The sequence below is a fragment of the Notamacropus eugenii genome, chromosome 5 (assembly GCF_028372415.1).
Source record: "Notamacropus eugenii isolate mMacEug1 chromosome 5, mMacEug1.pri_v2, whole genome shotgun sequence".
NCBI classification, from domain to species: Eukaryota; Metazoa; Chordata; class Mammalia; order Diprotodontia; family Macropodidae; genus Notamacropus; species Notamacropus eugenii.
Window position 1 is genome coordinate 50,319,674 of NC_092876.1, and position 26,621 is coordinate 50,346,294.

The 26,621-nt window shown below is 44.1% G+C and overlaps 1 protein-coding gene across 1 annotated transcript; it reads right to left on the reverse strand.

The window, feature by feature from the left end:
- Positions 1-776: 776 nt before the first annotated feature.
- On the reverse strand, positions 777-26,621 carry MASP2 (MBL associated serine protease 2). Its single transcript, XM_072608845.1, has 11 exons — positions 26,518-26,621; positions 25,679-25,898; positions 24,671-24,848; positions 24,068-24,199; positions 17,995-18,191; positions 16,413-16,560; positions 11,235-11,353; positions 8,862-8,940; positions 4,431-4,568; positions 3,841-3,915; positions 777-2,046 (listed from the first exon to the last, which is right to left on the reverse strand). Exons 1-11 carry the CDS (start codon positions 26,529-26,531, stop codon positions 1,280-1,282), a joined length of 2,067 nt encoding a protein of 688 aa, XP_072464946.1. The 5' UTR covers positions 26,532-26,621; the 3' UTR covers positions 777-1,279.

A 26,621-nucleotide genomic window follows, 5' to 3' on the forward strand; every position in this document is an offset into this window, starting at 1 on the left:
ATGGTTTTAATCCCTTATTTACACTTGTATAAATCCAGAATCAAGTTATAGAATGCGTACAGTGTTGAGTAGTCTCTTATTAAAATCTATTTATGGGACTAAACAGCTACAGCTATGTGGGGTATTAGTTTGCCCTCAGGAAAAGTGAAGTATATAAAGATATATTTTTTAAACTATTTGGTGTAGAACTGTCTTAAAACTATTGGGTCTTCTCTAAATGCATTTATTCTAATTATTTTTAAATTAATTGAATAAAAGTTATTGTTGCCACCATAATTGTGTCTGGAGTCTTACTGGAAAAAAACATGGTAGTGTGTTTTTTCTTGTTTTTTCCTGTTCGTTCCTAGGAAACTGGAAGACACAGAGGAAGTGTCTCATACATAAAAGTATATAATTACTCAGCCCCACAATGAGGCTTTATTAATGTATGGTTTCTTCAAGCAACTGAACTGAAGAGATTTCGTGTTTTAGGGATATAGACTTACTAAATATCAAAAAGATAAGATTGAACCGAGTTTTTTAAGTGTGTTGTCCTCTGGATTTTACCTTACAGTGTATGCTGGGAACTGATGGGAAGCAGTGATTTCATGACAGCTTGCATGTGATGCCTTTAAAATTTGCACAGCATTTTTGATTCTTGGCGCCCCTCTTGAGGCAGGCATCTCAGGCAGGAGTGACGAATGTCACAATTGCAACATTCTTGTGACAGTTTTGAGGAACTTGTTCCATTTTATGAATGCTCAGGAAGATAACCCTTCTTTCCAGATTGTTGTACCTTAGAATTTACTATTTGCATTTATTTGATACATTGCAATAACAAATCTTCACAATCTCATTTTGCTTCTTAGCAGCAGTAGTAAGAGCATATACTTCCATTTTACAAATGAAGGCATAAATGCAGAGAAGTGACCTGCAGTAGTGACTCTGACTTGCGGTGCTGTACCCTTGCCCATTGGTCACAAGGGGGTTGGCTGAAGAGTGGATGGAAAGAAGCAAATTGTATTCAGTATTAGAAAAGCCACTCTGAATATAGTTCCTCTTCAGAGCAGATATTTACTGCTCTGAGGGAAGTAGTAAGGTTAATTAACTTGGGCAGTTAGAGGTATAGTCTTGCATGTTGAGTGTTCAGAAAACTTTGCCTGAAAATATTTTCATTTTTTTTTAATCAGTTGATTGGATTTCATGTTGGTATTCCAAATTTAGGCTATTTTATTAGATCCTTAAAATATTTGAAAAGTACTTTCTAGTAAGGGAGAAGTTATTGGAGGTTTCTGCAATTTTAAGAGTTATTCAAAATTATGTTCTCAATCCAGGGAATGTAGTTCATGACATTGGTATAAACTCCATACTGATTTGCCTTACCACATCCTAAGCCCCAAGACACAATCCCTCCTACAAACCATTTTTTGGTCTCATGATCTAGAAACACTAAGGGCCCTCCACTGTCACCGGAACAAGAATCATTTCCACCACTTTGAAAACCAGCACATATCATATTGTCAGTTAGGACAAGAGGTTTACCTCCTGGGGACTTACTGTTTTCAAATGCTGCCAGGCATGTTTGCTGGTCAACAACTGGTAATTCAACATACATTAGACTATGGGCTCTAAAAGCTTTTTTAGTCCTTCCCCAGCCAGACACCACTCCCAAATCCCTTGCTTTCACTTGAGTTCCATTTTTTCTTGGCAAGCAAATTGGTGTGACATTCCTGTTGATTTCCACATGATTCTTCAACTTAATCAGTGCGATGTCGTTGTCAAAGTTGGCCTCATCATATGTGTAACCCTCATGTATGAAGACTTTGTCTGCCCAGGCTGTTGTGTAATGAGGTGATAATCTCTTCAGAAAGCCCATTCTGATTTCCAGAGACGATAGGTCTTTTTGCTCATGTATCACATGAGCAGCTGTAAGAACCCAGTTGTCATATAACAGCGCACCTCCAGCCAGAACCTCCCCAAGCAACATGACTTGCCAGGGAAATTCACCAAGCTTGGCTTTGCTTCCTCCAAGTATTCTCTCCATTCTCTGAGATGCCACACCACAAACTGTTGAGAGTAGAAACAGTCATTATGTATACGAGATTATTGCAAAGTCAAGAAAAGTGTGGAGCTTGAAAAGGTTGTAAAAAGTCATTTTCAGACTGTGTGCCCGTATAAGATGACATGTACCTCCCAGTCCTCATTTCTGGAGTGAAGACAGATCACAGAGGCACAACACACCTTAGGAGTTTCACTGCTCCCCAAAGCACCAAGAGTTCAGTCAAGCCTTAAGAATATGCTGCTAATTGTCACTGAAGGGACAGGACAACCTTTATACTTCACCCTCTTATAATATGTAGCACTTTTAAAGCTTGCAGAGTGTCTTACAAATACCTCATCTTCACAACAGCCTTGGGAGGTAGGTGCTATTATTTTCCCTGTTCCGTAGATGAGGAAACTGAGGCAGAGGTTAACTGACTTGTCCAGAGTCATACACAGGGATATACTAGTTAAACGTTTTAACAATCAGCTGTCCCCCAGTGTCCATGACACAGGCTTAATCTGCATTAACATTGTGTCCCATCACAGGTCTACACAATCAACAAAATAAATCAAGCCCTAATTTGTAACTTTGGATTTTGGAGGTGTAAGTGCTAACTGTAAATTTACAGTTGGCTCCAGCACACCGCTGGTCACACAGCTAGTAAATGTCTGAGGCCGGACTTGAACTCTGGTCTTTCTGACTCCACATCTGAGTGGCTATTCACTGTGCCACCCAGCTGCCATGTAGCTTCTAATTTTGAGGATTCTGAAAATTATTTTTATGACTATGTAAACGTGGTATAACCAAACTAGCTTATGGGGCAATGATCATAAGGGTCGAGATGCCTACACTGTTCCTCACAGCAATCGTACTGTTACTGCAGAATACAACTCTGCTGTGCCTCGGTTTCCCCATCTTTAAAAATAGGAAAATTGACCACCCTGTAATCCCAGTACAACAGGTGCTCTCATGACCAAGGTGTCAAGATTTGGAGAGTGTTTTCAGCTTGGAGCATTTTGTTTCCTGTGTTTTAATGTATAAAAATAGGATGCCCACACTGGCACAGTTGTTGCTGGGGCAGTTACAGTCCAGAAATTATTATTCCCTGGCTGGCTTTTATGAGTACTACATTTTACTTGAGGTCTTTATTGCTAACTAAACTCCCGATTATTACAACATCCCTCAACTTCCCCTTGTGGCAGGATACTTACAAAAACAACAATTTACAAGTGTTATATGATAGAATCTAAGTAAAAGAAAAAAATCAGGAAGGTAATAACGCACTTCTTGCCCTCATATTCATCGGCTCCGGTATCTCTTTTTAATCACTTTGCTCAAATATTTCTTGAGAGCCAATTCTGGTAAAAATTTTAAATTAAAGTACTATTAAAGGCAAATTGCATTAATGTTTAAAAATGAGATGCCCTCGAAAGCTGCAGCTTAGGGAAATAATCAACAAGTTATTAGCTCTGGGTTTTAATAGCATTTTTACATAGAAGGAAAGTAACTCAGTAGAAAAACATATTTACAAATGGGTAAAGATAGTAGTTTAAAAAATCATTTAACTTTTTATGCTTGCCTAGTTAAAAGGTCAGCCACAATCAAAGGGCTAATGTAGCCGCCACCTAACAACCACTCCATATTTTCGGAAAGGGAGTAATGAGAATGTGTGTTAGTTGGCACTAGTAACTCGGTTTAAGGGCCAGTCGCTGGAGTCAGATTTTGCCTACTACAGCTAAAAGCCCTAGTTATATTCTAATACCAAGTTCTTCTGCCCTCCATCAATTATAAATTTCTTATATAAGTGTATCCATTACCAGGCTCACAGACTGGAAGTGAATTTTCTCCCTTGGAGCTCTTCCAGAAGCCATCAGCCCCACACCGATATTTACCTGCAAATCATTGAAAAGGAAAAAAAAAAAGCTTAAATTAACTGCATATATAAGATGGTTGTCATTTGTCTGAATACCACCTTGAAGGATGTTGACTCTTGAGCATCAGTGGGAAATGGAGGTGTCTGAATAACCATTTTACATGATTTCATAAACAGAAGGTCTCTGCATTACCATGTTTGCTTGCAAAGTGGAAACCTTTTAGATGTGTAACTTGAATATGTATCAAGATCTCAAGTGCTTAATGATACGGTTTTGGGCTTGTTAAATTAAACCATTTGGAATATATTGTGTGTTTGGAGTAGTCATTTACTGGATAAGATCTGTTTTCGAATTCTAGCAAATTGACATTAAATGTCACTTGAGCTATAATATTTCACTTAGCAATGGGAAAAGTGCCTTTTAATCTTTCTTCAAGCCTTGGCCAAAAATGTTGGTTAAAGTTTATTTTCAGGCCTTGAGTGTACATGTTCTCAATATCGTCCATCCCCAGTGCCAAAGAAGAATTATCTTACCATCATTATTCATTTTCATAGTGTAGAAAGGGTCCTTGCAGCTATATTGAATCACAGCCTCATATGTGGTCACTTCACCCTCCGTGATGTATGTCACTTGGCCATTGAGTAGGTCATCGGGTGGGCCACAGTCAACAACTAATAAACATGGGGGAGGAGCGGAGGAGGAAGAAAGCAAATGAAGCAAACTACTTTTGTATACCAATGTGAAAATGATCTAGAGATGCCTGTGAGCAACTCATATAGACATGGACAGCAAAGATCCATCCATCCCTGCACAATGTCATTAACTTGCACATAGTGGGCATCTCTAATTTCATCTGTAAGGGAAGGAAAGAACTGCTGTACAGTGATTTCAAAACATCGCTTCCATCTTTAAAGTATGCTTTGTTTAGTCATTTTTTCGGTTGTGTCCAACTCTCTGTGACCCCATTTGGGGTTTTCTTGGTGGAGGTACTGGAGTGGTTGACCATTTCCTTTTCTGGCTCATTTTATAGATGAGGAAACTGAGGCAAACAAGGTAGAGTGACTTGCCCACAGTCACACAGGTACTATATATTTTAGGCCATATTTGAACTCCTGAAGATGAGTCTTCCGGGCTCCAGACCTGGCTGGTGCTCTATCCAACTGCAGCACCATATAGCTGTCCTAAGATGTAATAGTGTTGTGGAAAAAGAACGAAAGTCAAATGATCTGGGTCCAAATTCCAGGTCAAATACTTAGCTGTGTGATCATGGGAATGTCACCTAACCTCTCTGTTCTTCTGCTCTTGTAAATTAGGAAGCACTTTAAAAAAGTAAACATGAAAAGCCACAGAGAAGTGAACTTCCATTTCTATACTAAGCTATCAGACTTTGACGATGCCTCCAAAGGAAAGGGATGGGTCACCTTTCACAGAATTTCAGAATTAGATGGAACCCTATAGATCCCATGGCCTCACCCATTGCTGGAGAGGCCCTGCAACATTCCTGATCAGTGGACACCCAGTGCTCGCTTAAGGTCTCTGCTGAGATGGATTCCACTGCCTTTTGGGTAGTTGGGACATTATCTTTTTCCATTTTCTGACCATTGATCCTAGTTCTGGCTGCTGGGGCAAAACAGAACAAATCTATTCCTTCCGCCTGGATGAATGAATAAATAAAAAGTATTCCTTAAAGGATTATTATGTGTCAAAGACTGCTAGGCACTGGGGATACAGATACAAAAGAAGGAGTGAATGGGGTCATACAAAAACAGATTGAGGCACCCATTCAACAGCGGGTTTAACTATGGGTTCAGTTCAGTTGCTTTTCAGTCACATTCCACTCTTTGTGACCTCATTTGGGTTGTTTGGGTTTTTTTTGGCAAAGAAGGAAGTGGTTTGTCATTTCCTTTTCCAGGTCATATTACGGATGAGGAAACTGGCAAACAGGGTTGAGTGACTTGCCCAGGATCTCACAGCTAGTGAATATCTTGAGGCCAGATTTGAACTCAGGTTTTCCTGACTCCAGGACCACCATTCTATCCACTGAACCACCTAGCTGACCCCACCTAACATATAGTAGGTGCTTAATAACTGCTTGTGGACTTAATCACAAGGACTTTAACAAAATCCCTTTCAAAATATGGGCTGTGAAACTCAACACAGCACCCTAGATGTGGTCTGTTAGGATAGAGCACAGCAGATTGAGTCACCTGCCTAATCCTAGTCTAACCTAAGATGACATTCAGCTTTTTGGCTGCCACATCATGTGGCATGTTGAAGTTACAGTCCACTAAAATTTCTGTATCTTTTTCAGATGAATTACTGTCTAGTGGTGCCTCCCTTATCTTGTACTTGTGAAGCTGGTGACTTTTGATCCCATGTTTAAGACTTCTTCAATTCTCTTTCTTCCTTTGAAAATCTACAGATCTATCCTTTTCCACTTCCCCAACACATCTCCTACTCTCCACAGTCTCCCAACAATTACTGCCTGCGGCCTGGCAGTCTCATCTGCCAATACCCTTATACTATAGTTATCAGGGACAACTAGGTAGTGTGATACTGCTTATAGTGACAAGCTTGGAGTCAGGAAGACTCATTTTCCTGCATTCAAATCCAGTCTCAGATACTTACTAGCTGTGTGACCCTGGGCAAGTCATTTCACCTTATTTGCCTCAGTTTCCTCATCTGTAAAATGAGTCAGAGAAGAAAATGACAGACCACTCCAGTATCTTTGCCAAGAAAACCCCAAATGAGGTCATGAAGAACTGAACACAGCTGAAAAATGACTGAATAACACCAGACTGGTGATTTGAACCTATGAAATACAGCTAGGTGTTCTCTTACTATCACTTTAAGGATCATTAGGTAAAAATGCCTATTGGGCATTTTTGTCCTGTCCTTTCAACTCTAAAAATAATTCTCCTTAACAGGTAAACCAGCCCAGAAACAATTAGAGTTGGGCACCTCTACTTCTCCCTGTCCATCACTGTCCCCTCATCCATCCCTAACAGTAATTCTATTCCTTCTGGCAATCTTCTTTGCCCCAAGATGACTTTAAAAAAATCCCTCTTGTTGTCCTTAATTTTCCTTACCAGCCTTAGCTCCAAGTTCAAGTGCTCCTGACATGATTCTCAAGGAGATTCTCAAGGAGGGGAGATGCCACTCTGGTCTTTCTTACCTGCCCTTGCTTCATCATCTGCAAATGCCTTTTAAAACTGTGCTTTTTCAGTGAGTTGCTTGTGCATCCACATCCATCTTTTTAAACAAGCCTCTTTTATTTCCTCACTGAAATGTAACTCCCCATCCCTTCTGGACTGACATTTCCTATACAATATTTTATTCTCTGGGACCCTCTCTGTCCTTCCTCTACATCAGCTTCCTCTGTGGAATTTCATAGATAAGATCCTCCTTTTTTCCTTCCTTCCTAAGGAAAAGGGATTTCAAAGGATTTCTCGAGTTGCCCGACTTTCTTATTCCAGCATTGGGAGGGGACAATAGAAACCATAGAGATAGAAGGTGGAGAAAATTGGATACGGTCTACCTGGCTCCAAGGATAATGTTCAATTTATAACTTGGCGAAACATTAGAACAGAAAGGACCTTGAAAAAACTGCACACAGGAAAAGGGCTAGATGACCTCCAAGTTCTTTCCCATCACTAGGTTTTTTTCTATAAAAAGAATGTAAAAACTTGCATCTGGACAATAGGATGGCTCTTTGCTCAGAGGGAGGTATCACTTTGAGATCTGGAAATGGTCAGATAAAGACACAATCCAGGGGGCTGTGTCATGCCATAAAATGGGGGGATTTTAGTTTTTATTAGGATGTGTTAGTAGATCTCTGTTCCGCCCCTCTCTAATGCATTGTGTGCTGGATTTATCTGTGTTTGCATTTTATCCTAACCCAGTTGGACCGATGTTCCATGAGAACAGGAACCCTTCAGCATCATGCTCTGAACAATGGATGCTTAATCCATATTTGCTGAATAAGTGAATGGATGATGTGGAATGATAGCTGCAAATACACATGACTAACTTCAATTCAACTTGACAAGCATTTTCTTAAAGCAACTATTATGTGTTAGGTACTATACTAGGTTGTGAGAATGCAAAGACAAGAACTAAAACATAAAAAAAAAAAGGTTACAAGCCTTGCCTTAAGACAAATATTTGGGAAGAGATAGGGTGGGAAAGGGGGAAGGGGAGAGAAGACAGGGAAAGAGAAGTAGAGACAGAGGGACAAAGGATGTGGACAGAGACACACAGGAACAGAGAGAGAGAGAGAGAGAGAAACAGAGGGGGAAGGAATGAAAAGAGGGAGAGAGACAGAAAAAGAAAGAGAGGCAGAGAGAGGAAGAGAGATAGAGACAGACAGACAGATGGAGAGGGAAGGGGAGAGAGAGAAATAGAAAGACAGAAATAAAGAGGGGGAAAGGGAGGGAGAAGAGGAAAAGAAAGAGGAAGGAGAAAGAGGATGAGAGCCTTGTGAGACACAGAGACAGAAATACAAATTTAGTACCAAAAATGGGATTCTGAGGGGTACTAACTATTGGGGAAAGATCTCTTAAAGGAAGTTAATCAGACCTAGAAGACAAGCCATGCACATGGCAGATGTTCAATAACTATTTAGTGTGTCTGAAATACAAAAATTTAAACATCGTATTTCAATAGTTTTCAGTGAACTTACTCCTGAATACTTACATATATATATATAATTTTGCATTAAATTAAAAACATAAAAAGGATATGTTCAGGAGCTTCTCATTTTTTCTAATCCAAGATTCTGGAGCATTCAGATTTTCGGTCACTATTGCTATTTTCTGGTATCAAAATAAATGAAGAAAGCATGATTTACAAATAGGTGACTTAGTGGGACTTAAACATGCCCTCTGTAGGATACAGGCTTGTTTTTTATAACCTGTTTTCTGGTTTGCTCTATCAGGCATAAAAGAATCACTATCATCTCTTACTGCTGCATTCTGGCATTGCTTGGTCCCAGGTTCCACCTTTCTGACAGACTGCAGTAAAAGACTCCAAAATCTTTTCATCCTGATGAGAAATAGAGAAAATAAAACTATTTATGCACCAGTTCCTAAAAGTTTTCTAAGTTAGTGACATCACAAAAATGGCGATGTGAACCTGTGACTTTTGTTAATTAATTTATTTGTTGGTTCATCTGTCTGTCAATCTATCACTTTGTCAATCTGTCTATCTATTATGTCTGTTTATCCATCCATCCATCCATCCATCCATCCATCCATCTATCCATCTATCTATCATCTATTGTTGATCAACTGTCTATCAGTCTGTTTATCTAACTATCTAACTAACTGCCTACCTACCTGTTAGTCCATCTGTCTGTCCATCTATCAGTCTATCTATCCATCTACCTGTTGGTCCATCCATCTGTATCTACCATCCTTCTGTGGGCTAAGCTGTGTTTAGGCTTTTGTATGATGGGATGGAGGGGCAGTATTTTTTCTTGGGAGAAGGAGGATCTGTGACTTTATCAGTACAGGGAATTGCCCGAAATTTTGAGAAGGGAGTCATGTATTAGCTAGTTAATGTCAGAGTAAAGACTAGAACCCAGGATTTCCTTACTCTAAACCTAGCACAAGATTCACTATGTAACATAGTTTCCATTGCTATGCTATTATTAAGATACTATATACTCATATATAATGTAGACATCATGTGACAGAGCAGACAGAGAGTCCACCTTGAACTCAGGAAGAGTCAGGACCAAGTCCTACCTCTGAGAAATATTAATTGCATGACGATGGTTGTTGTTCAATCATTTTCAGTCATGTTGAACTCTTCTGAGCCCATTTGGGGTGGTCTTGGCAAAGCTATTGGAGTGGTTTGCCATTTCCTTCTTCAGCTCATTTTCCAGATAAGGAAACTGAGGCAAACAGGGTAAAGTGACTTGTTCAAGGTCACATAGCTAGTAAGTATCTGAGGCTGGATAACTGTTCATTTAACCTTTTTCAGTTCAGGAAGAGAAGAACGATGAGGAAAGGAAAAGAGGAGGGAGAAGGAGAGGAGGGGGAGAGAAGAGGGAGGGAATAGAAGGAATGGAAAAGTTGTATCTTCCTTGGAAGAGAAGTGATGTCACAGTGGATAGAGCTCAGGGACTGGATTCTAGAAGACCTCAGTTCAAACATGCCTCAGACATTTATTGGCTGTGCAACTCTGGGAAAATTGCTCAACCTCTCTCTGGACTCATGGGCCTCTAAGGTTTCCTTCTGGCCCTGAATCTATGAATCTATGTATGGTTCAGTGTCTATGGGTGCCGAGCAAGGCATAAATTATCAGACATGGTCAATGTGTTTTGCTTCCCTGTCCTTTGTTACCAGGGAGGGGTGTGGGGGGAAAGAAGTATCCGATGTAAAAGGAAAAAAAAAAAAAAGAAACCACTAGTAAAAATCATTACTAAAATAACAAAGAGCCCTAGTTTGGGTATCCAAGAATCCTGATGTGGATCCTGTCTCTTCCCTACTAGTTCTAGAAATATGCAAGTCACCCAACTCATCTGGGCCTCAGTTTTGGTAAAAGGAGGAGGGCATGAGAGAAGATTTTTAAAATTCCTTCCCATTCTGTCATCTTTGTGATCCTGAAATTTTTTCCCACTGGAGGAAAAAACACTGATTCAACAAGTAGGGATTCAGCTTGGGCAGAGGGATCTTCTTGTGACTCAAAGGATGACGGGATGGACTTCCTGGAAATCCAGGTGTTTAAGCATCAATATGGTCTAAGGCATTATGGGAAAGGGGAACTCGAAGTTTTGCTAAGGTGAGAAAAGTGTCTGTCCCTCTGCAGGACTGTGGATTGCCTAGCTATCGTTTCAGGGTTATTACTTTTTACTACAGGGACTTAGTGACAATTTTGAAGAACATAAAGAGGACATGTTAATCTCCTACCTGGGCCACTCAAGCAACTTGCTAAGCATTTTTTAAAATTATACTCCCTCTCCCTGACCAGTGATCACTATTTATAACTTTGCAGAATATACAAATTCCTGTTGGCATCTCATTTTTTTGTTCATGGGGGCCCAGGAGTTGTTGCAGAGAAAGGTCATCTTTGGGCCAGGGGGACTACTTGCCTCCATTTTAGTACAGAGGTGTTTCACTGAGGAGAGTAAACCAGGACAGGTAACTCATCTGCCTGTTTTTCCTTTGGTCTCAGCCTTTATCCATACGTTGGGTCCTAAAGATGGGGGCCAACAAAGAGAGAAACTATCTCTTTTTACCCCAAACGGTCTACCCTCACCTCCAAAAATGGAACAGAAATACTAAGAGTTGGGACTTCTCGGGTGAAACCCCTCTTGTTCTATCGGAACTTACTTTGGAAAGGACATATCCAGTCTCACAAGAGAGAGAGAAGTGTTCCTTCAGGATGTACTTCGGTTGCACTGGCGCGATGTGACCATGAGGTGGCAGTATTGGATCAGGACATGGCTGAGCTAAGCAGGGATAAAGAAAAAGTTACACGATTAAACTCTTGGTCTTAGAAGAAATAATGTATCAGTGTAGACCCCACATTTTTTTTCCTTTCCCAAATCTGGTGAAAGCGAATGAATCAATGGATGAAAAGACACTATTAAGCACTTACTATATGCTGGGGATACTAATAGAAAAGTCAGGCCCTGCCCTCAGAGACCTTACATTCCAACTGGGGGGGACAGCACATTCAATAATGCTTAGATTGTAGGGTAAATCGAAAGGCCCCAGGGTCTTAAGGGAGCAGCAGAGGGATCCATGGCAAAGTCTAGGGGTCCTCAGGTTACATCAGTAGGTGACATACATAAGACATGGAGGCAGGGTAGGGGGAAGACTTGGTGAGCCATCCATCTCACAGGAAGAAATGGAGGTGTTGACTCTGGTCTTAGCCCACCTGTGTGAGAGTCAAGCAGCCCCAATGGGTCTTGGGTAGGCGGGACCAGTAGAGTAGGTGAAGGAGGAAAGAAAGGGGGCAAGCATCCTGATGGTGGTGAACCAAGAACTGGATTTTTTTTTAGAATCAGAGAATCTCAGAGTTGAAAGAGATCTCAGAGACCGACTAGTCCTGTCTCTGTCTCGGTGGTCATCTAGCTTCTGTTGCTTTACCTGAGCTTCAAATGGCATGATCCCAAAGTCGCCTCAGCATCCTGGCCACATTCCTCTGGCTGGTCTCCTCCTTGTCATTGCCCTTCCTAAACTGGGCACCCAGAAATGAACACACTATTCCAGGGCAGATTGAAACAGGATGCTCACCCCCTTAAACCTGGACACTCTCTCAGTACAGCCTAAGGTTGCCTAAGCTTTTCAGCAGCCTAATATCTTGCTGTTGTCTCATCCTGAGCTTGCTGTCCACTAAAACCCCAGATCATTTTCAGATGAAGTGCCTCCCTTATCTTGGCCTTTATACTTGGCTCCTCACTCTATGTACTAACTAGTCATCCAATCTTGACGTTTCCATGATTCCACAATATAGTCCTGTCTGACTCCTTCCTTCAAGTCACAGAGCTGCCATCTTGAATCAGGCACTCTGGGTCTCTCTTCTCACCTACTTTATTTCAGCAACCTCCTAAATTGTCTCCCTCCCTCCTGTCTTTCTCCACTCCAGTGCATCCTCCATGTAGCTGCCAAAGGAATTTTCCTAAAGCACAGATCTGGCCATATCACACCCTACTCTGTCAACTCCAGTGTTTGCTCCAATGGCCTCTATGATAAAATATAAATTCTTCTGTTTAGTTTTAAAGCCTTAGCAACCTGGTCCCTCTCTATCTAGCCTCATTGGACATTATTCCCTCTCCCATACTCTACAATACAGTCATACTGGTCTTCTCTCTCTTCCTCATCACACTCCATTACCATCTCTAAGCCTTTGCCCTTGCTGTCCCCTATGACTGGAATGCCCTTCTTTAATCCTTCACTTCTTTCAAGTCTCAGTTCAAGCACCATCTTCTGCATAAAGTTCTTTCTGATCCCTTCAACTTCTAACACTCTCCCTCCTTTCCAGACCACCTTGTACTGAACTAACTTGTAGACATTAGTGATTTTTCACTTACATTACATACACACACACACACACAAAATTGTTGTCTCCTCCATTAGAATGTAAACTCTTTGAAAGAATTGTTTCATTCTAGGTATTTGTATCTCCAAAGCCTAATAATGGTTGATTGTTTTCCCTCTTTCTCAAAGAGGACCAAAATGACATCACCATGTTGGAGTCAAGGTACATTGTGTTCACCTGTGACTGATCAGACCGATAGAAACTCAGCAGGCTCTACCATAGTTTGGGCACAGATAACCCACAGGAACATTTGGAGTGGAGATTTCTAATAACATATACTTAAATACTTGTTAATTGATTGATTATTTAACAGGCAGATTTCAGTCTAATATAAAGAAAAGCTGTCCAAAAGTAGAATGTGTCACGTTGGGAGATGGCAGGTTCCCATCATCACAGCTCTTCAAATAGGGCCTGGGTGACCATTTGTCAGGCACATGGTACAGTGGATTCTTATTAATAAATACCTGGAGGTTTGGGTTGGGCTAGCCAGCCTCTGAGGTTCTTCCAGCTCTGACATTTTGTGATTCAGAAATTTCCTGGTAGGGGAATGGTTTATGTTCAAGGTGACTCATATTAACATAAGCTTGTTTCATAGAATCATAGTTAAAATAATGACAGGGACTTCAGAGACCATCTAGTCCAGTCACACACACACACCCCCCCCCCCTCCCCCACCGCCTCCATTTTACATATGAGAAAACTGAAACTAAGGGAGGTTAAATGTCTTGTCCAAGGTCCAAGTTAGAATTTGAACCCAGGTCATATGCTTTTCCCACTCTACCATACTATTGCCTGCTTGCTTATCAACTGAGTCCTACCCAGAAGTTGTAATGGGGCATCTTGGTCAGCTTTGCATCTAATAAGCACTTAATGAATGCTTTTTCATTTGTTTGTTCCTTTGTTAGCTCAGGAACAGAGTTGGACTAGATGTCCTTTGAAGACCCTTGCAACACTAAGATATTGAGATTCTGTAACTGGGGAATTAGAAGGAATTGGAGAGAGTATCTCAACCATACCTCGTTTGTCAAGTCCATGTTCCTTATTTTTCAGAAGGCAACAAAAGTAGGGATGATTAAATAAGAATAAATCTCTTTTCCTGACTTGGAAGAAATGTTTTTTAAAGATCTCTAAGCCTGTGCTGGATGCACAAGATAGGGTTTGTCACTGTTGGAGTATCAGTCAAATGATCCAAGAAAGGCTAAGTCTCTGCTGACGGAAGGTGAATTTGAGAGGCCTGGACCATCGCTCACACAGCTGCCAAAGTAATTTTTCTTAAACCCAGATCTGTCTGCATCACTCCCTGCTTAATCAACTCCCCCATGGAGTCAAGTAAGGTTATACAGAGTTTTTGTGTTTGTTTGTTTTACAGAAGCCTTCCCCGGGGCCTAATCTAGGGAACTACCAATCTAGCCAGGAAAGAGGCCTCACCTAAAACTTAGAAACCTAGACTCTCAGAGTGGGAAGGGACCTCAGGAGTCATCTGAGAAGCAAAGTAGTATAATGGTTAGAGTCCAGGACTTGAAACCAGGAAGACAAATAGGCATGTGGATTTGGATTTCTCCCTGACTGCTTATTAGCCTTTATGAACTTTCTACTTGGTAATTACCTGTATAAATTTCCTCCAGAGAGGAAGTGTGGTTCAGTGGATAGAGATCTGGCCTTAGAATCAGGAAGATGTGGTTGTGTGTGACAGTGGGCACAACCCTTCACCTTCTCAGTGTCCCCAGGAAACTCTGTAAATGACTGGGAGGTTGCTGGCTTGCATTAGTAAAGGGAATTTTCCTCACTGAGAGTTCCCTACATGGAGAAAATCCCCATCGCCATTCACTCTCCATTCCAATCCAATTGACCCACTGGCTGTTCCCCAAATAAGACATTCCTTCTCCCACCTGGCTGTCTCCCACTCCTGGAATGCTCTCCCTACTCACCTCCATCTCTTAGACTCAACCCCAGACTCTTTCAAAGCACAGCTCAGGGGTCACTGGAGGCCTTTCTTTCTGTGATCTTTCAGAATTAGCCCTTCCTTCTTCCATTTTGAAATGATTTTATTTTTACTGGTCTGTGTACCTGCTATTTCCCCCTTCACCCTCCTTGAGAGCAGGGATTGCTCCTTTTTGTCTCTGAGGCAGCTAAGCCTGGACCTGGAGTCAGGAAGACCTGAATTCAAATCCTGCCTCACACACTTCCTAACTGTGTGCCCCTGGACAAGTCACTTAACCTCTATCTGTTGCAGTTTCTTCAACTGTGAAATGAGAATAGTAACAACGCTTAGCTTCCAGGGTTGGTATGAGGCTCACAGGAGATAAGATTAGTTCATGATGTCTGGTATGTAGTAGGTGCCATGTAAATTTCTATTTTCCCCTTCTTCCTTTGTGTTCTTATCACCTCCCAATGTTTGTCGAATTGAAGTAAAAACTGGTATTAGCTTAATGTCTAGGACTATTTTAAGGAATTTTCCATCAAAGTATAAATCTCCAAGCCAGCGATTCTTAACCCCTGGGATCCATAGGGTTTATATCTATATCAAGGGGTTATCCATGGTTAGGTTTCAGTGTGATCTCTGAACTTGGATGGCGGAAAAATTGTATCTTTATTTTTGCTGACCTCTAAAGGAAAATTGGGTCAGCTGGGTGGCATAGTGGATAGAGTGCCATGCCTAGAGTCAGGAAGACCAGCCTCAGACACTTACTATAGCTCTGTGACCCTGAACAAGTCACTTCACCCTGTTTGCCTCAGTTTCCTCATCTATTAAATGAACTGGAAAAGAAAATGGAAAACCACTCCAGTATCTTTGCCAAGGAAACCCCAAATGGGATCATGAAAAGTCTGGAAAAATTGAACAACAAAATGAAACCCACAAAACTTCAGTATTTCCTTCAACGATGAATGTTGGCAACAAACTTTTTTCTGAGAAGAGGTCCATACACACTACCCAATGTGCTGAAGGGGTCTATAACACACAAAGAAGTAAGAGCCTCTGCCCTAAACCTTAGCCCAAAGAAATCAATCTCTCATAGTGATATTTCAAGAGATGGAGGGTGTGTCTGGAGTGAAGAAGGGGAGAGTGTTGTCCCCCACATTATATATAAGATCACTTACATCATCACCCCAGGTCGGAGGAGGCAGCCCTGGCCCTGACTCCAGTGATCTTCACAGTGATTGGCCAAATCTGGCTATTAATCTGGGGGGCACTTCAGAAATCATCTCCACCCTCCTCATTTTACAGATAAAGAAACTGAGGCCTCACAGAGGTTGTGACTTGTCTTGTCACACAGATAGTAAGTGAAAGAGGCAGGATTAGAATCCAGATCCTTTGGCTTCAGAGTCAGTAACCTTTCCACTCTACTGAAGGAAGCACTGTAACAGTTTCAATAACATGACTTAGCCCCTCTCCCAACAACCTCCCCACCCCCCGCTGAAGGCTGGAACACCAGAGACTTCTGGTGAGGTCCTGAGACTCCTACCCATGCTCCAGTATCGGATCTTCCACCCGGTGTGGTCTCCTGAGTCATCAGTGATGAAGGTGATAGTCACAGTGTAGCTTCTGGTGTTAATTTGGGGGGGCAAGGTCTGTCCACAGAATGGCCCATACTCCTCTTTGTCTGTTTTAATCTGAAAGAACAAAGTCACACAAAATTGTAGGTCATTTCTATGGACAAAATGGAAGTGGTTGGGGGAATCCCAAGGAACTGGTGATGCAGGACTGCATTGAAAGCAACAGAGGACCATGGAAGTGAAAGTTCAGAGGCAGCAGTGACTGTGGGGATAGTGACGATTGCACCAGAAGAAGCTGACATGACCAGACGTTGCACACTCCTGACCATCACAGCTCCAATTGTCCCAGATGGTCTGTACCCTGATGGAGAGCAACCAACCCAGGAACAGCTGAAAGGAAACATTATCAGAATGGAAGGGGACCACTGTCACAGTCTGGGTGTCCACGTTCTGGGGGAGCCACCCAGGGGTGATGGCTATCATCTGGGCCCTAAGGGTTTCTAAGTCAACTGTCCTGTGCTGTTTTCTAACATGAGTAGGAACTTGAAGCTGAACAATGTTGTGTAGTAGGGAGGGCACTGGCTGAGGTTCTGAACTGAAAGGTCTTAGGCCTCTTACTGCCCTTGTCTGAGGGTTGGCTTTCTCCTACATAAAATAAACAGTCTCTAAAGAGTCTTCTGTTCTATGTTCTAAAGCCCTTCTATCTCTAATTCCATGTTCTATGTTCTAAGGTCTTTTCTAGCTTTGACATTCAGTGTTCTAAGATCTTCACTAACTGTGATATTCCAGATTCCTTCTGGCTTTCACAGTCTATGTTCTAACAATTCATGACATTCTATAGTCTGACATTCCATAGTCTATATTTCTGATGTTCTATATCTTTCTTTCTGACATCCTGTGTTGGAAGGGCCTTCCCAGCTCTGACTTCTTGTGGTCTAATGTCCCTCCCAGCTCTGTCGTTGTGTATTCTAACATTTTATGTTCTAATGCCTATTAGAGTTCTGACATTTTATGTTCTAAGGTTCCTCACACTTCTAATATTCTGTGGTAAAGCAGCAATGTGTTATTTATTAGCACCATCAATGAGAGGAGAGAGAGGTGATACATGGAAGGAAGAAGTCAATAATGCCAGAATTCCCAACTCCATGGCACCTGGGAAAGGGAAGGGATCTGCGGACACAACAGGACCCCTTGGGGAGACTCGAGTCATGCTACTAAATGACTATCTTATTTAAGGACAGTTGTTGACAGAGGATGTCCGATCTAGAGCGAAGGCCACTCACTTCTCTGCACAGACACCTCAAGTGGTTGGCAATTCATTTCAAGCTGAAAGGCAGGAGAGCTTTGGAGATCAATTTTGTGAATGGAAATGAATCTTGGGTAAACAGCAGTAACATCGGCCAGAAGCATCAAACTCCTGTCTGGATGTTTATTGGAAGGGGGCATAGGAAACTAATACAGGAGCAGGAAACAAAATGGTGGGATAAAGGGTGAACACTGACTATCTAAACAGATGAGCCAAGTTGTAGGGGAACATCCCAGGCAACCCACCTTAAGGACATCATAGGGACACAGGGTCTCTGGATGAGTTTCCACATCAAAGGAGTCCTCAAATTCCAGGATGACACTGAATCCATCTTCCAACTGGATCCTGTAACTGCAGCTTGAGAGTTTGGGGTAGATCTGGGGGTAGCTGGGGCTCATAATCACTCCAGAGCTTTCCGTGAAGACCTGACCTGAGCACTGGGCTAGCGAGAGAACGGGGCAAGAGCTGGAATGAGAGTTTTACTCCTCCGACCACCCCCTCTCTCCTCTCACCATAGAAATCCCTTGCATCTGACCACTTTCCCCAGCTCCAAACCCAGGAACATCCCCTAACTGCTAGTGATACTGGCTCAAGAAGGAACCCAAGTCATGGGGAGTCCCATTCTGACTCTGGTGGGCAAGACTGGGAAGCTGGATCCCAGCAATTGAAGGGGACCCCAAGTTAGTCCATTGGATCTTTTTCCACTTGTCTCTGGAGAGCCTAGAATTGCTGAGATGTCTCCCACGAACGTCAGCAGCTCCCCAGAGGAGCTCAGCAGGCTCACTCAGAGAAGTCTTCAGTTGAATAAACTTCTCAGGTAAACCAAGCTCTGCCTGGGAAGGAAGAGCTGCCTATGACCATTGTATAGAGAGCCCCTGGGATCCTACCACAAGTCACCCTGGGAGGTAAGTGGGGTAGGGCAGAGAATGCTGGCTTTCCACCTGTGTGACCTTGGCAAGTCACTGGACCTTCAGCATTCTTGGCTCACTTATCATCCACATCACACCCATTTACTGTGTCTGTCCTTCTTTTCTATTTTCTCTATTCTATTGTATTTTCTATACTATACTAGATGGCTCAGTGCATACAGCACAGTCAGAAAGACCTGAGTTCAATTCTTGCCTCAGACATGTACTTGCTGTGTGCTCCTTGGGCAAGCCTGACTCAGTTTCCTCAACTGTAAAATGGGGATAATAATAGTACCTACCTCTCATGATTGTTGTGAGGATTAAATGAGATAGTAATTGTGAAGTATTTAGCACAGTTCTTGGTACATAGCAGGTAATATATAAATGTTAGCTATTATTACTATTACATAATAATATCATTATTTTGGCAGTTAGGTGGTGCAGTGGATAGAGAGCCTAACCTAGAGTCAGGAAGACTCATCTTCCTGAGTTCAAATTCAGCTTCAGACACTTACTAACTGTGTGACCCCAGGCAAGTCATTTCACCCTGTTTGCCTCAGTTTCCTCACCTGTAAAATGAGCTGGAATAGGAAATGGCAAACCACTCCAGTATCTTTGCCAAGAAAACCCCAAATGGGGTCATGAAGACTCAGTCATGACTAAAAAAATGACTGAACAACAACAATTATTGCTATTATTGTTATCTTACTTGGTGATCTCATCAGTTCCCATAGGTTCAAGTTAACTTCTCAATCCAGATAACCCCCAGATTTATGTATCTGGTCCTAATCTCTCTACTGAACTCCAGTCTGGTATCACCAACTGCCTTTTGCACATTCCAAACTGGATGTCTTTTTGGTATCTCCAATTCAACACATGCAAAAGAGAAATCATTATCTTTCCGCCTCCCCATCTTCCTAACTTTTCTATCGTCAAGAACACCATTGGCCTTCCACTCAGCCAGGCTCATGACCTCCATGTCGTCATTGACTCCTCACTCTTACTTACCTCATATATCCAATCTGTTGTCAAATCTTGTCATTTCTATCTCCACAGTGTCTCTCCTGTAGGTCTCCTCCTCTCCCCTCACACAGCCACAATCCTAGTTTATCACCTCATCTGGACCCCAATTTGGTTTCCCTGCCACCTTTATCCACTCCAATCCATATTCAATGTAGACATCCTATCATATTCTTATTCAAAAAACTCCTTGATATCTCTAGAATCAAATGGAAAGTGCTCTTTGGCATTTACATATCTTCACAAACTGACCCCTTGCACCTTCTCAATTGTCTCTCACATCACTCCACACACTCTTCTACCCAACCATTCTGGTATGGCCAATGTTCTGCACACACACAATACCTCAGCTTCTATCTCTGGTCCTTAGCATTGGCCATTTCGCAAGCTTGTAATGTTCTCCCATCCTCAGTCTTGAAATCTCTCTTCTCCAAGTTTGGGCTCAAGCACCACTTTCTACACAGAATATTTCCTGAGACCCCTCCTCAAGTGTGTTGCCTCCCAAACCATCATCTATTCACTTGCATATATCTTGTGCATGCTTAAACTACAAGACCCAGAATTCTGACCAGTGGTGTTTCCCCCATTAAATTGTACAGTCCTTGAAGGCAGAGACTATATCACTTTTATCTTTGTATTTCTAGCACCCAGCACAAGGCCATAACACAGAGTAAGTGCTCGATTGTTTGAAGGATTTGTCATCTAACCCAACTCCCTCACTCTACAGATGAGGAAACTGAGGCCCAGAGAAGTGATTTCCCTAGGGCCACACAGGCAGGAAATGACAATGTTACAATTCCAGCCTCCTTCCTACAATGATCCACAAGTGGTCACCCAGCAGGAAGGCTGATTGTTGAGGCTGCCCGTTCTACATTAGGGAAACTCTAATTCAACATGACACTCATCAGGTCCCCTGTAGAGGGGATTCCTGCAAGAATGTGGGTTAGATTCAGGATTCTGACCCCAATGTCTTCTCCACTTTGTTGTAACTGCCTCGATGCCCGACAGAGTAGATTGATTTTCTGGAAGGGTCTTTACTTCTTTGGACGATACATTCTGACTGAAGAAACTAAGCTTTTTTACACAACACCCTGGGCTCCACCATGAGCTGGGGAGCACCAACAGGAATCTGTCTTGAACTCGGTTCCATGCTACTACAATCATTCTGCTTTCTTCTAGCTTCTGAGAACCCCAGGACAGCTCTTCTCTCATCATCCATCTTTGGGAAGACAGTCTCCCTTCCCTGGGTTGGAGAAGAGGGACTTTGGAGCTCATCATGTTATGGATGTCAAGTGAGAAGGGACCTTAGGGGTCATCTAATCCAATCATTTAATCCAAGCCACATAGAAGCGTGTATCAGAGGCAGAATTGGAACCTAGGTCCTCTGATTTCAAAAAATAATAATAGTTTACAATTCTACGGCATTATCAAGTAATTAATAGTAATGAAAAGTAATTGATATATATTATCCCACTGCAGCCCAATAATAGTCATAAAGGCTAGGTTACATGACCTATGGAATTATTATTCCCATTTTGAAAATGAGGAAACTGAGATGCATGCTGGAGTGACTTTCCTATGGACATGTAACTAATATCAGAGGCAGGATGTGAACTTCCTGACTCCTGGGGCCATAGATTTAGAATTAGAAGAGACTTTAGAGGCCATAAAGTGCAACTTCTTCATTTGACATTTGAGGAAACTGAGGAATAGAGCCTCAGTTAAATGACTTGCCCAGGGGCATACAGCTAGTGTCTGCGGCAGGATTTGAACCCAGAGTCTTCCTGATTATATGCCTGGACTGTATGTCTTGGCCTCTATGCACTGTGTTATGTTTATACTTTCTGCCAAGTGGAGGAGAGAGATGCATCTAAACTATGGGTTGGAAAGTCTTTCTGTCTCTCTCTCTGTCTGCTTCTGTCCCTCTGTTTCTGTCTCCGTCTCTCTGTTTCTCTCTCTCTGTTCTTCTCTGTCTTTCTGTCCTCCTCTGTCTCTGTCTCTTTGTCTCCTTTTCTCTGTCTCTGTCTCTCTATCTCTGTCTCTGTTCCTCTGTCTGTTTCTCTCTGTCTCTGTCTCTCTCTGTTTCTGTCTGTCTCTGTCTCTGTCTCTGTCAGAGCATTCAAGCCTAGAACCCAGAACTTCCAGTTATCCAATCTAATGACCTCAAGAGCTTTCCACTAGGACAAGAGACAGGCCTGGCCCTTTGGGAGGCAGGATAGATTTGGAAGCTAGCTCCCCGTGTCCCTCCTAGGCTCTAATGGATGGGGCAGTGATGCTCCTTGGCTCCATTCCCAATGCAGGATTACTCTGGAACCCCTGCAGAGATTCCAGGGTGATGGGTAGAGAGCCAGAAGGGACTTTCCACATGCATCATTGTGCCGAGCCCCTTGAGTTCACAGATGAGCAAACTGAAACCCAGACTGGTGATGGGATGTGCTCAGACAACTTGCCACATTCTTAGCAAGTTTTGGAGCCAGAATTGGAATCCAGGCCCTGCGATGCCAGCCCAGGTTTCTTTCCACTGTATTGTATAGATCCCAATGACCTGAGAGTTTAGGTCTGAGAAGTGATTCAGGGGCCTCCACCTGCCCAGCATTTAGCATTCCTGCAATAAGTAAGGAAGGGGCAGAATTGCCAAGACTGAAGGAGTGCAAGCAGCAGGGGCTTGGAGAGGGTCTCTGCTGGGGCCCAGACACAGATGTGGCAGCTTCTGAGCCTTCCCAGGCAAGGCAGCGAAACAGCCACCAGTGGGAGGAGGGAAGCATTCCTGCTTATGAAGGGTTGGGGAGTCATGTAAGAGCCAAAGTGAGGCCTCAAGGAGGGAGGGGGGCAAGGGCACAGAAACCCAGAGCTGCCTAAATAGCAGATGATCGTGGGGCGGCTGCACTGAGACAGTCTTGGCACAACTATCGAGAGTCTTGGAAGAAATAGTTCCCCTGAGCAAGGTTGGGTGAGGACCTGAAATCCAGACCCATCTCTGCTACTAACTCACTGGGTAACTTTTGAAAAGTCATTTCTCATTTTTCGGCTCGGTTTCCTAGTATCCCAAATGAGGAGATTGGATTAGGTGGTCAATATGGCCCCTCCCAGCTCTGACAGTCTGTTCTAAGGCCCTCCCAGCTCTGACATTCCCTGTTCTAATGCCCCTCTCAGCTCTGACATTCTGTGTTCTAAGGATCCTCCCAGCTCTGACAGTTTGCATTCTAAGGCCCTTCCCTGCTCTAAAGTTCCCTGTTCTGTGGAAAGAGAGAAAGATGAGGAGAAATCAGCGGAAGCCTCATGGCCCTGCTGAGCCCCATAGATCCGTAACCACCTCTACTGCCGAAGGGACCAGTTTCTAAGGTCACAGCACTGCTTCCCAACCTGGCCCTCTGGGGCCCTGGCCTGCCCTCCCCCACAAAGACACGCCTGGAGGCAGCCACTAGCCCGCACTGGGAGAAAGCCAGGTTTATTGTCTGTTGAGGGCAGCCCAGCCAAAAGCTGCCTCAAGGCACTGATGCTTCATTCAGCAGGGCCCATGCCCAGTCTGGGCTTCCCTGGCTAAAGGGGTGTTAATTATCTTGTGCTGGAAAATAAAGATAGGAGAGAAATTATATCAGAGGCAACCCTTTCAGCTCTCACCCAGAGATTGGGGGCAGGGGGATGGAAGGGAGGGACGCCAGGGAGATTGTCCAAGGAGACGGACAGGAGAGCAGAAACTGGTCTGCTGTGGTCTAATAATAATGACAAGTTATAATATTTCTTATAGAGGCTGTGGAGATTCCATCAGACCAGGGTCTGCACCCCGGGCCTGGCCAGCAGTAGGTGCTCCCCTTCCCCTCCAGAAGAGGCTGGGAGCCAGGAGCCAGAAGACCATGGGGAAAAGAAGTTGCAACAGGCAGAAGGCAAGAAAAGGTGGGAGAAAATGGGAGGGAGGCAAAAGCCAGACCTGTCCAATTATGAGGTCATGGACTTAGAGCTGGGAGGGACCTTGGAGGCCATTCATCCAACCTCTTCACTTTACAGAGAAGGAAACTGAGGCCCAGGGAAGTAATGTGATTTGCCTAATATCATACAGGTGGTAAACACCAGGGGTGAGATTTGAACCCAGAGCCTGTGTTCTTGCCACCATGGCACCTTTTCCCCACCCTTCTCTCACCCCCAAGGTCATGCCCAGCACTGGGTGCAGCTTCTCAGAGGGTGGCCCTTCTCTCTGATGGTGGCCCTTAGCTCTGGGAGGGGGGAATACCTTCTCATTAACCCAGGAGTCCCAGTCCTGGTTGGCAGCCTGTAGGTGGAGAAGGGTGGGCACTGAGCCTCCTGCAGTGTTCACAAAAGGCAGGGAGGAAGATGAGGGAGGGGGAGAGCAGGGAAGGTGGGGGGCTGGTGGCAGGATGGGGCAGCCTCTCACCAGAGCAGGTCCTCTTGTCTTTGTGGAGTCTGAAGCCTACTCGGCAGGAGCAGTAGAAGCCTCCCAGATAATTGTGGCAGTAGTGATCACAGATGGGGTCCGCTTCGGGTGGCACGTCACACTCATCAATGTCTGCAGGAGAGAGGGGCAGGTGGTGACCCATCAGACTCCCAACCTGCTGGGGCCAGGGAGAGAGTTAGTCCAGGCCTGCTGCTCTCTCAGAGAAGGAAGGAGGGGGATGTGTTCCTAAGTGGAGAAGAATTCTTATCAATCAAGCCATCAACTGATTGCCAAGTGTATTCCTTCTGGGAACTTCAGCTGGTCATTTCCTCTCTTGACCTCAGTTTCCTCATCTGCAAAATGGAGGTGGGCATTGGACTAGACGTTCTCTAAGGTCCCTTTCAGCTCTAAGATACTACATTTAACCCTAGCTCTTCAGGAAATAGACAAAGAGGAGAGCAGGTTGGTGTGTACTCAGCTTTTCAGATGAGGAAACTGAGGCATGAGATGCGTGTGTGGGGTTAGGTTACATGCTAGGCTGAGGGGAGCTCCTATGGGACCTCACCACCCATTTTGACAGCCCCGGCCCACCAACCCACTCACCCTCAGCTGCATAGAAAGCCTCGAAGCCGGTGAAATCTTTCTCATTGGAATAGTCTGAGCGGAAGGCGACTCTGAGGTTGCTGCCCACTGAGTGAAAGGTGTGGTTGCCAGGCGCCTGCTCTGTGTCTGTGCTCTCCTGCCCACACAGCACGGCCAGTAGTTTGTCCCCAGAGTAGAGCTACCTCCCAGGCAGGGCAAAGAGAGGAAGAGTTATCAGGCCCCTGGCCCTTCTTTCTTGACTCCCTCTTAGGATGTCCCCCCTCCCAGTCTGGGTCTACCAGCCCTTAGGTCAACAGAGCCCTGAACAACCCCTTGGGTCTGAGGTGGGGTGGGCAGGGCAGAGAGGACAGAGTTAGTATGGGGCAGGATAGAGCCCTGGGCCTGGAGTCAAGAAGACCTGCATTCAAATTCTGCCTCAGCACCTGCTAGCTGTGTGACCCTGGACAAGTCCTTTTATCTGCCTGTGCCTCAGTTTCCTCATTTGCAAAACGAGTGGACAAATAAAAACGGGGTGAGTCTGGGCAAATCATAGCAGATAAGCAAGTGTGTCTGTTCTGTGTAAAGAGGAGCTGGGTGGTCCGGTGAATGTCACCCATGTTCTGGCTTCCATGTATCTCTAGAACTGAGGGTCCCACCCTTTGATCCTGGGCATTTATTACAGAGTTAAGACTTCAGAAGCCAGCTTCCCCTCATCCTGGGGCTGCCTGTGGTACCAGTCTCCTCTCTTCTCCCAAAGTCACCCAAGGGACCAGGCCTTCTGGTCCTAAGGGGGCTGTGCACTCCCCCCATATCAAACCTTAGAGGCCATGGAGTCCAACCTCCTCATCTGACAGAAAAAGAAACTGAGGCACAGAAAGGTAAATGGTTAAGAGACCTGCTCAGGGTCACACAGCTGGTGCCTGAGACATCATCCAGGAGCAGCCTGACAAGGACTTGTCTTTTTTCCATATTCCTTTTGTCCTCTGGCCTTGGACTACCCTCCTCCACACCCAAGGGCTTCCAAGATACCTTCACAAAGTCATATTCGCAGAGATAGGACAGCTCCAGATTGAAGTGGGTGAAATAGAGACGGATTCGGTAGCCAGGGGGCACTGTCAGGTTCCAGCTCTGCTCCTCATTGTTGGGGTACACTTCAGGGAAGCCGGGGCTTGTGAGGCGTCCAAATATGGCCTCTGGCCGTGGGCTGCTGCCCACTTGTTGCAACACCATTGCCAGTAAGAAACTCAGCCTAGTGGGAGATGACAGAGGGTGATGAGGGCAGTGGGGGACATAGAGGCTGAGGGGTAAGGGGACAAGGGGTGAAAGTTTGGTGGACAGAGGTCCAAGGTTGGAGGATTCAAATGAAGGACAAGGGGCAGAGGCAGGGGGGCCAGGAGGATAGAGGGTGAAGTGGACAGAGATCAAGAGTCTGGATTCAGATTATTTGGGTTAGAGACTGGGACAGGAGTGGTGGGTCAGGGGGACAGAGGGTGAAGGTTGGGGGCTTGAGAATGAGGGTTGAGGGCACAGGGTTGGGATCTAGAGATGGATTAATCAACCATAGATTACATCTTTACAAATGTGGGCTTCTGATCAAAAGCCTGTTATGGTATCTGCGGTATAGAAACTGGAGGCACAGGGGTGAGGACAAGGGCTCAGCAATCAGGAGTTAGGGGACAGAAAGTTGAGGTTTGTGGCAAAGGCTTAAAGAAGGACTCGGGTCAGGGGGCCTGGCTCTAATGTTGAGCTCAGAAAGGCAAGGGCTGAGACCCAGAAGAACAAACCCACTCCTTTTCCTCTCTCCAGGAAGGTGGAAATTGCTTGATATTCCTAGATTGGGTGGAGGATCAGCCCCTTGCCCCACTCACCTCAGGAAATCCATGTCCCCTTATTCTAGCTGGATCTCACTCAAGGGCCTGCAGGCCCCATTCACCTTTGGTCTGTTTGTCTAGGTCTGCTCCCACCCCCTTCA

Excerpts from the sequence above, each read along its gene's own strand:
- MASP2 (XM_072608845.1), bottom strand. Across the intron at positions 24,849-25,678 it reads GCGAATATGACTTTGTGAAG|CTCTACTCTGGGGACAAACT; the intron begins GTATCTTGGAAG and ends CCTGGGAGGTAG. Across the intron at positions 18,192-24,067 it reads AGACAAGAGGACCTGCTCTG|CCCAGTGCTCAGGTCAGGTC; the intron begins GTGAGAGGCTGC and ends TTCTCTCGCTAG.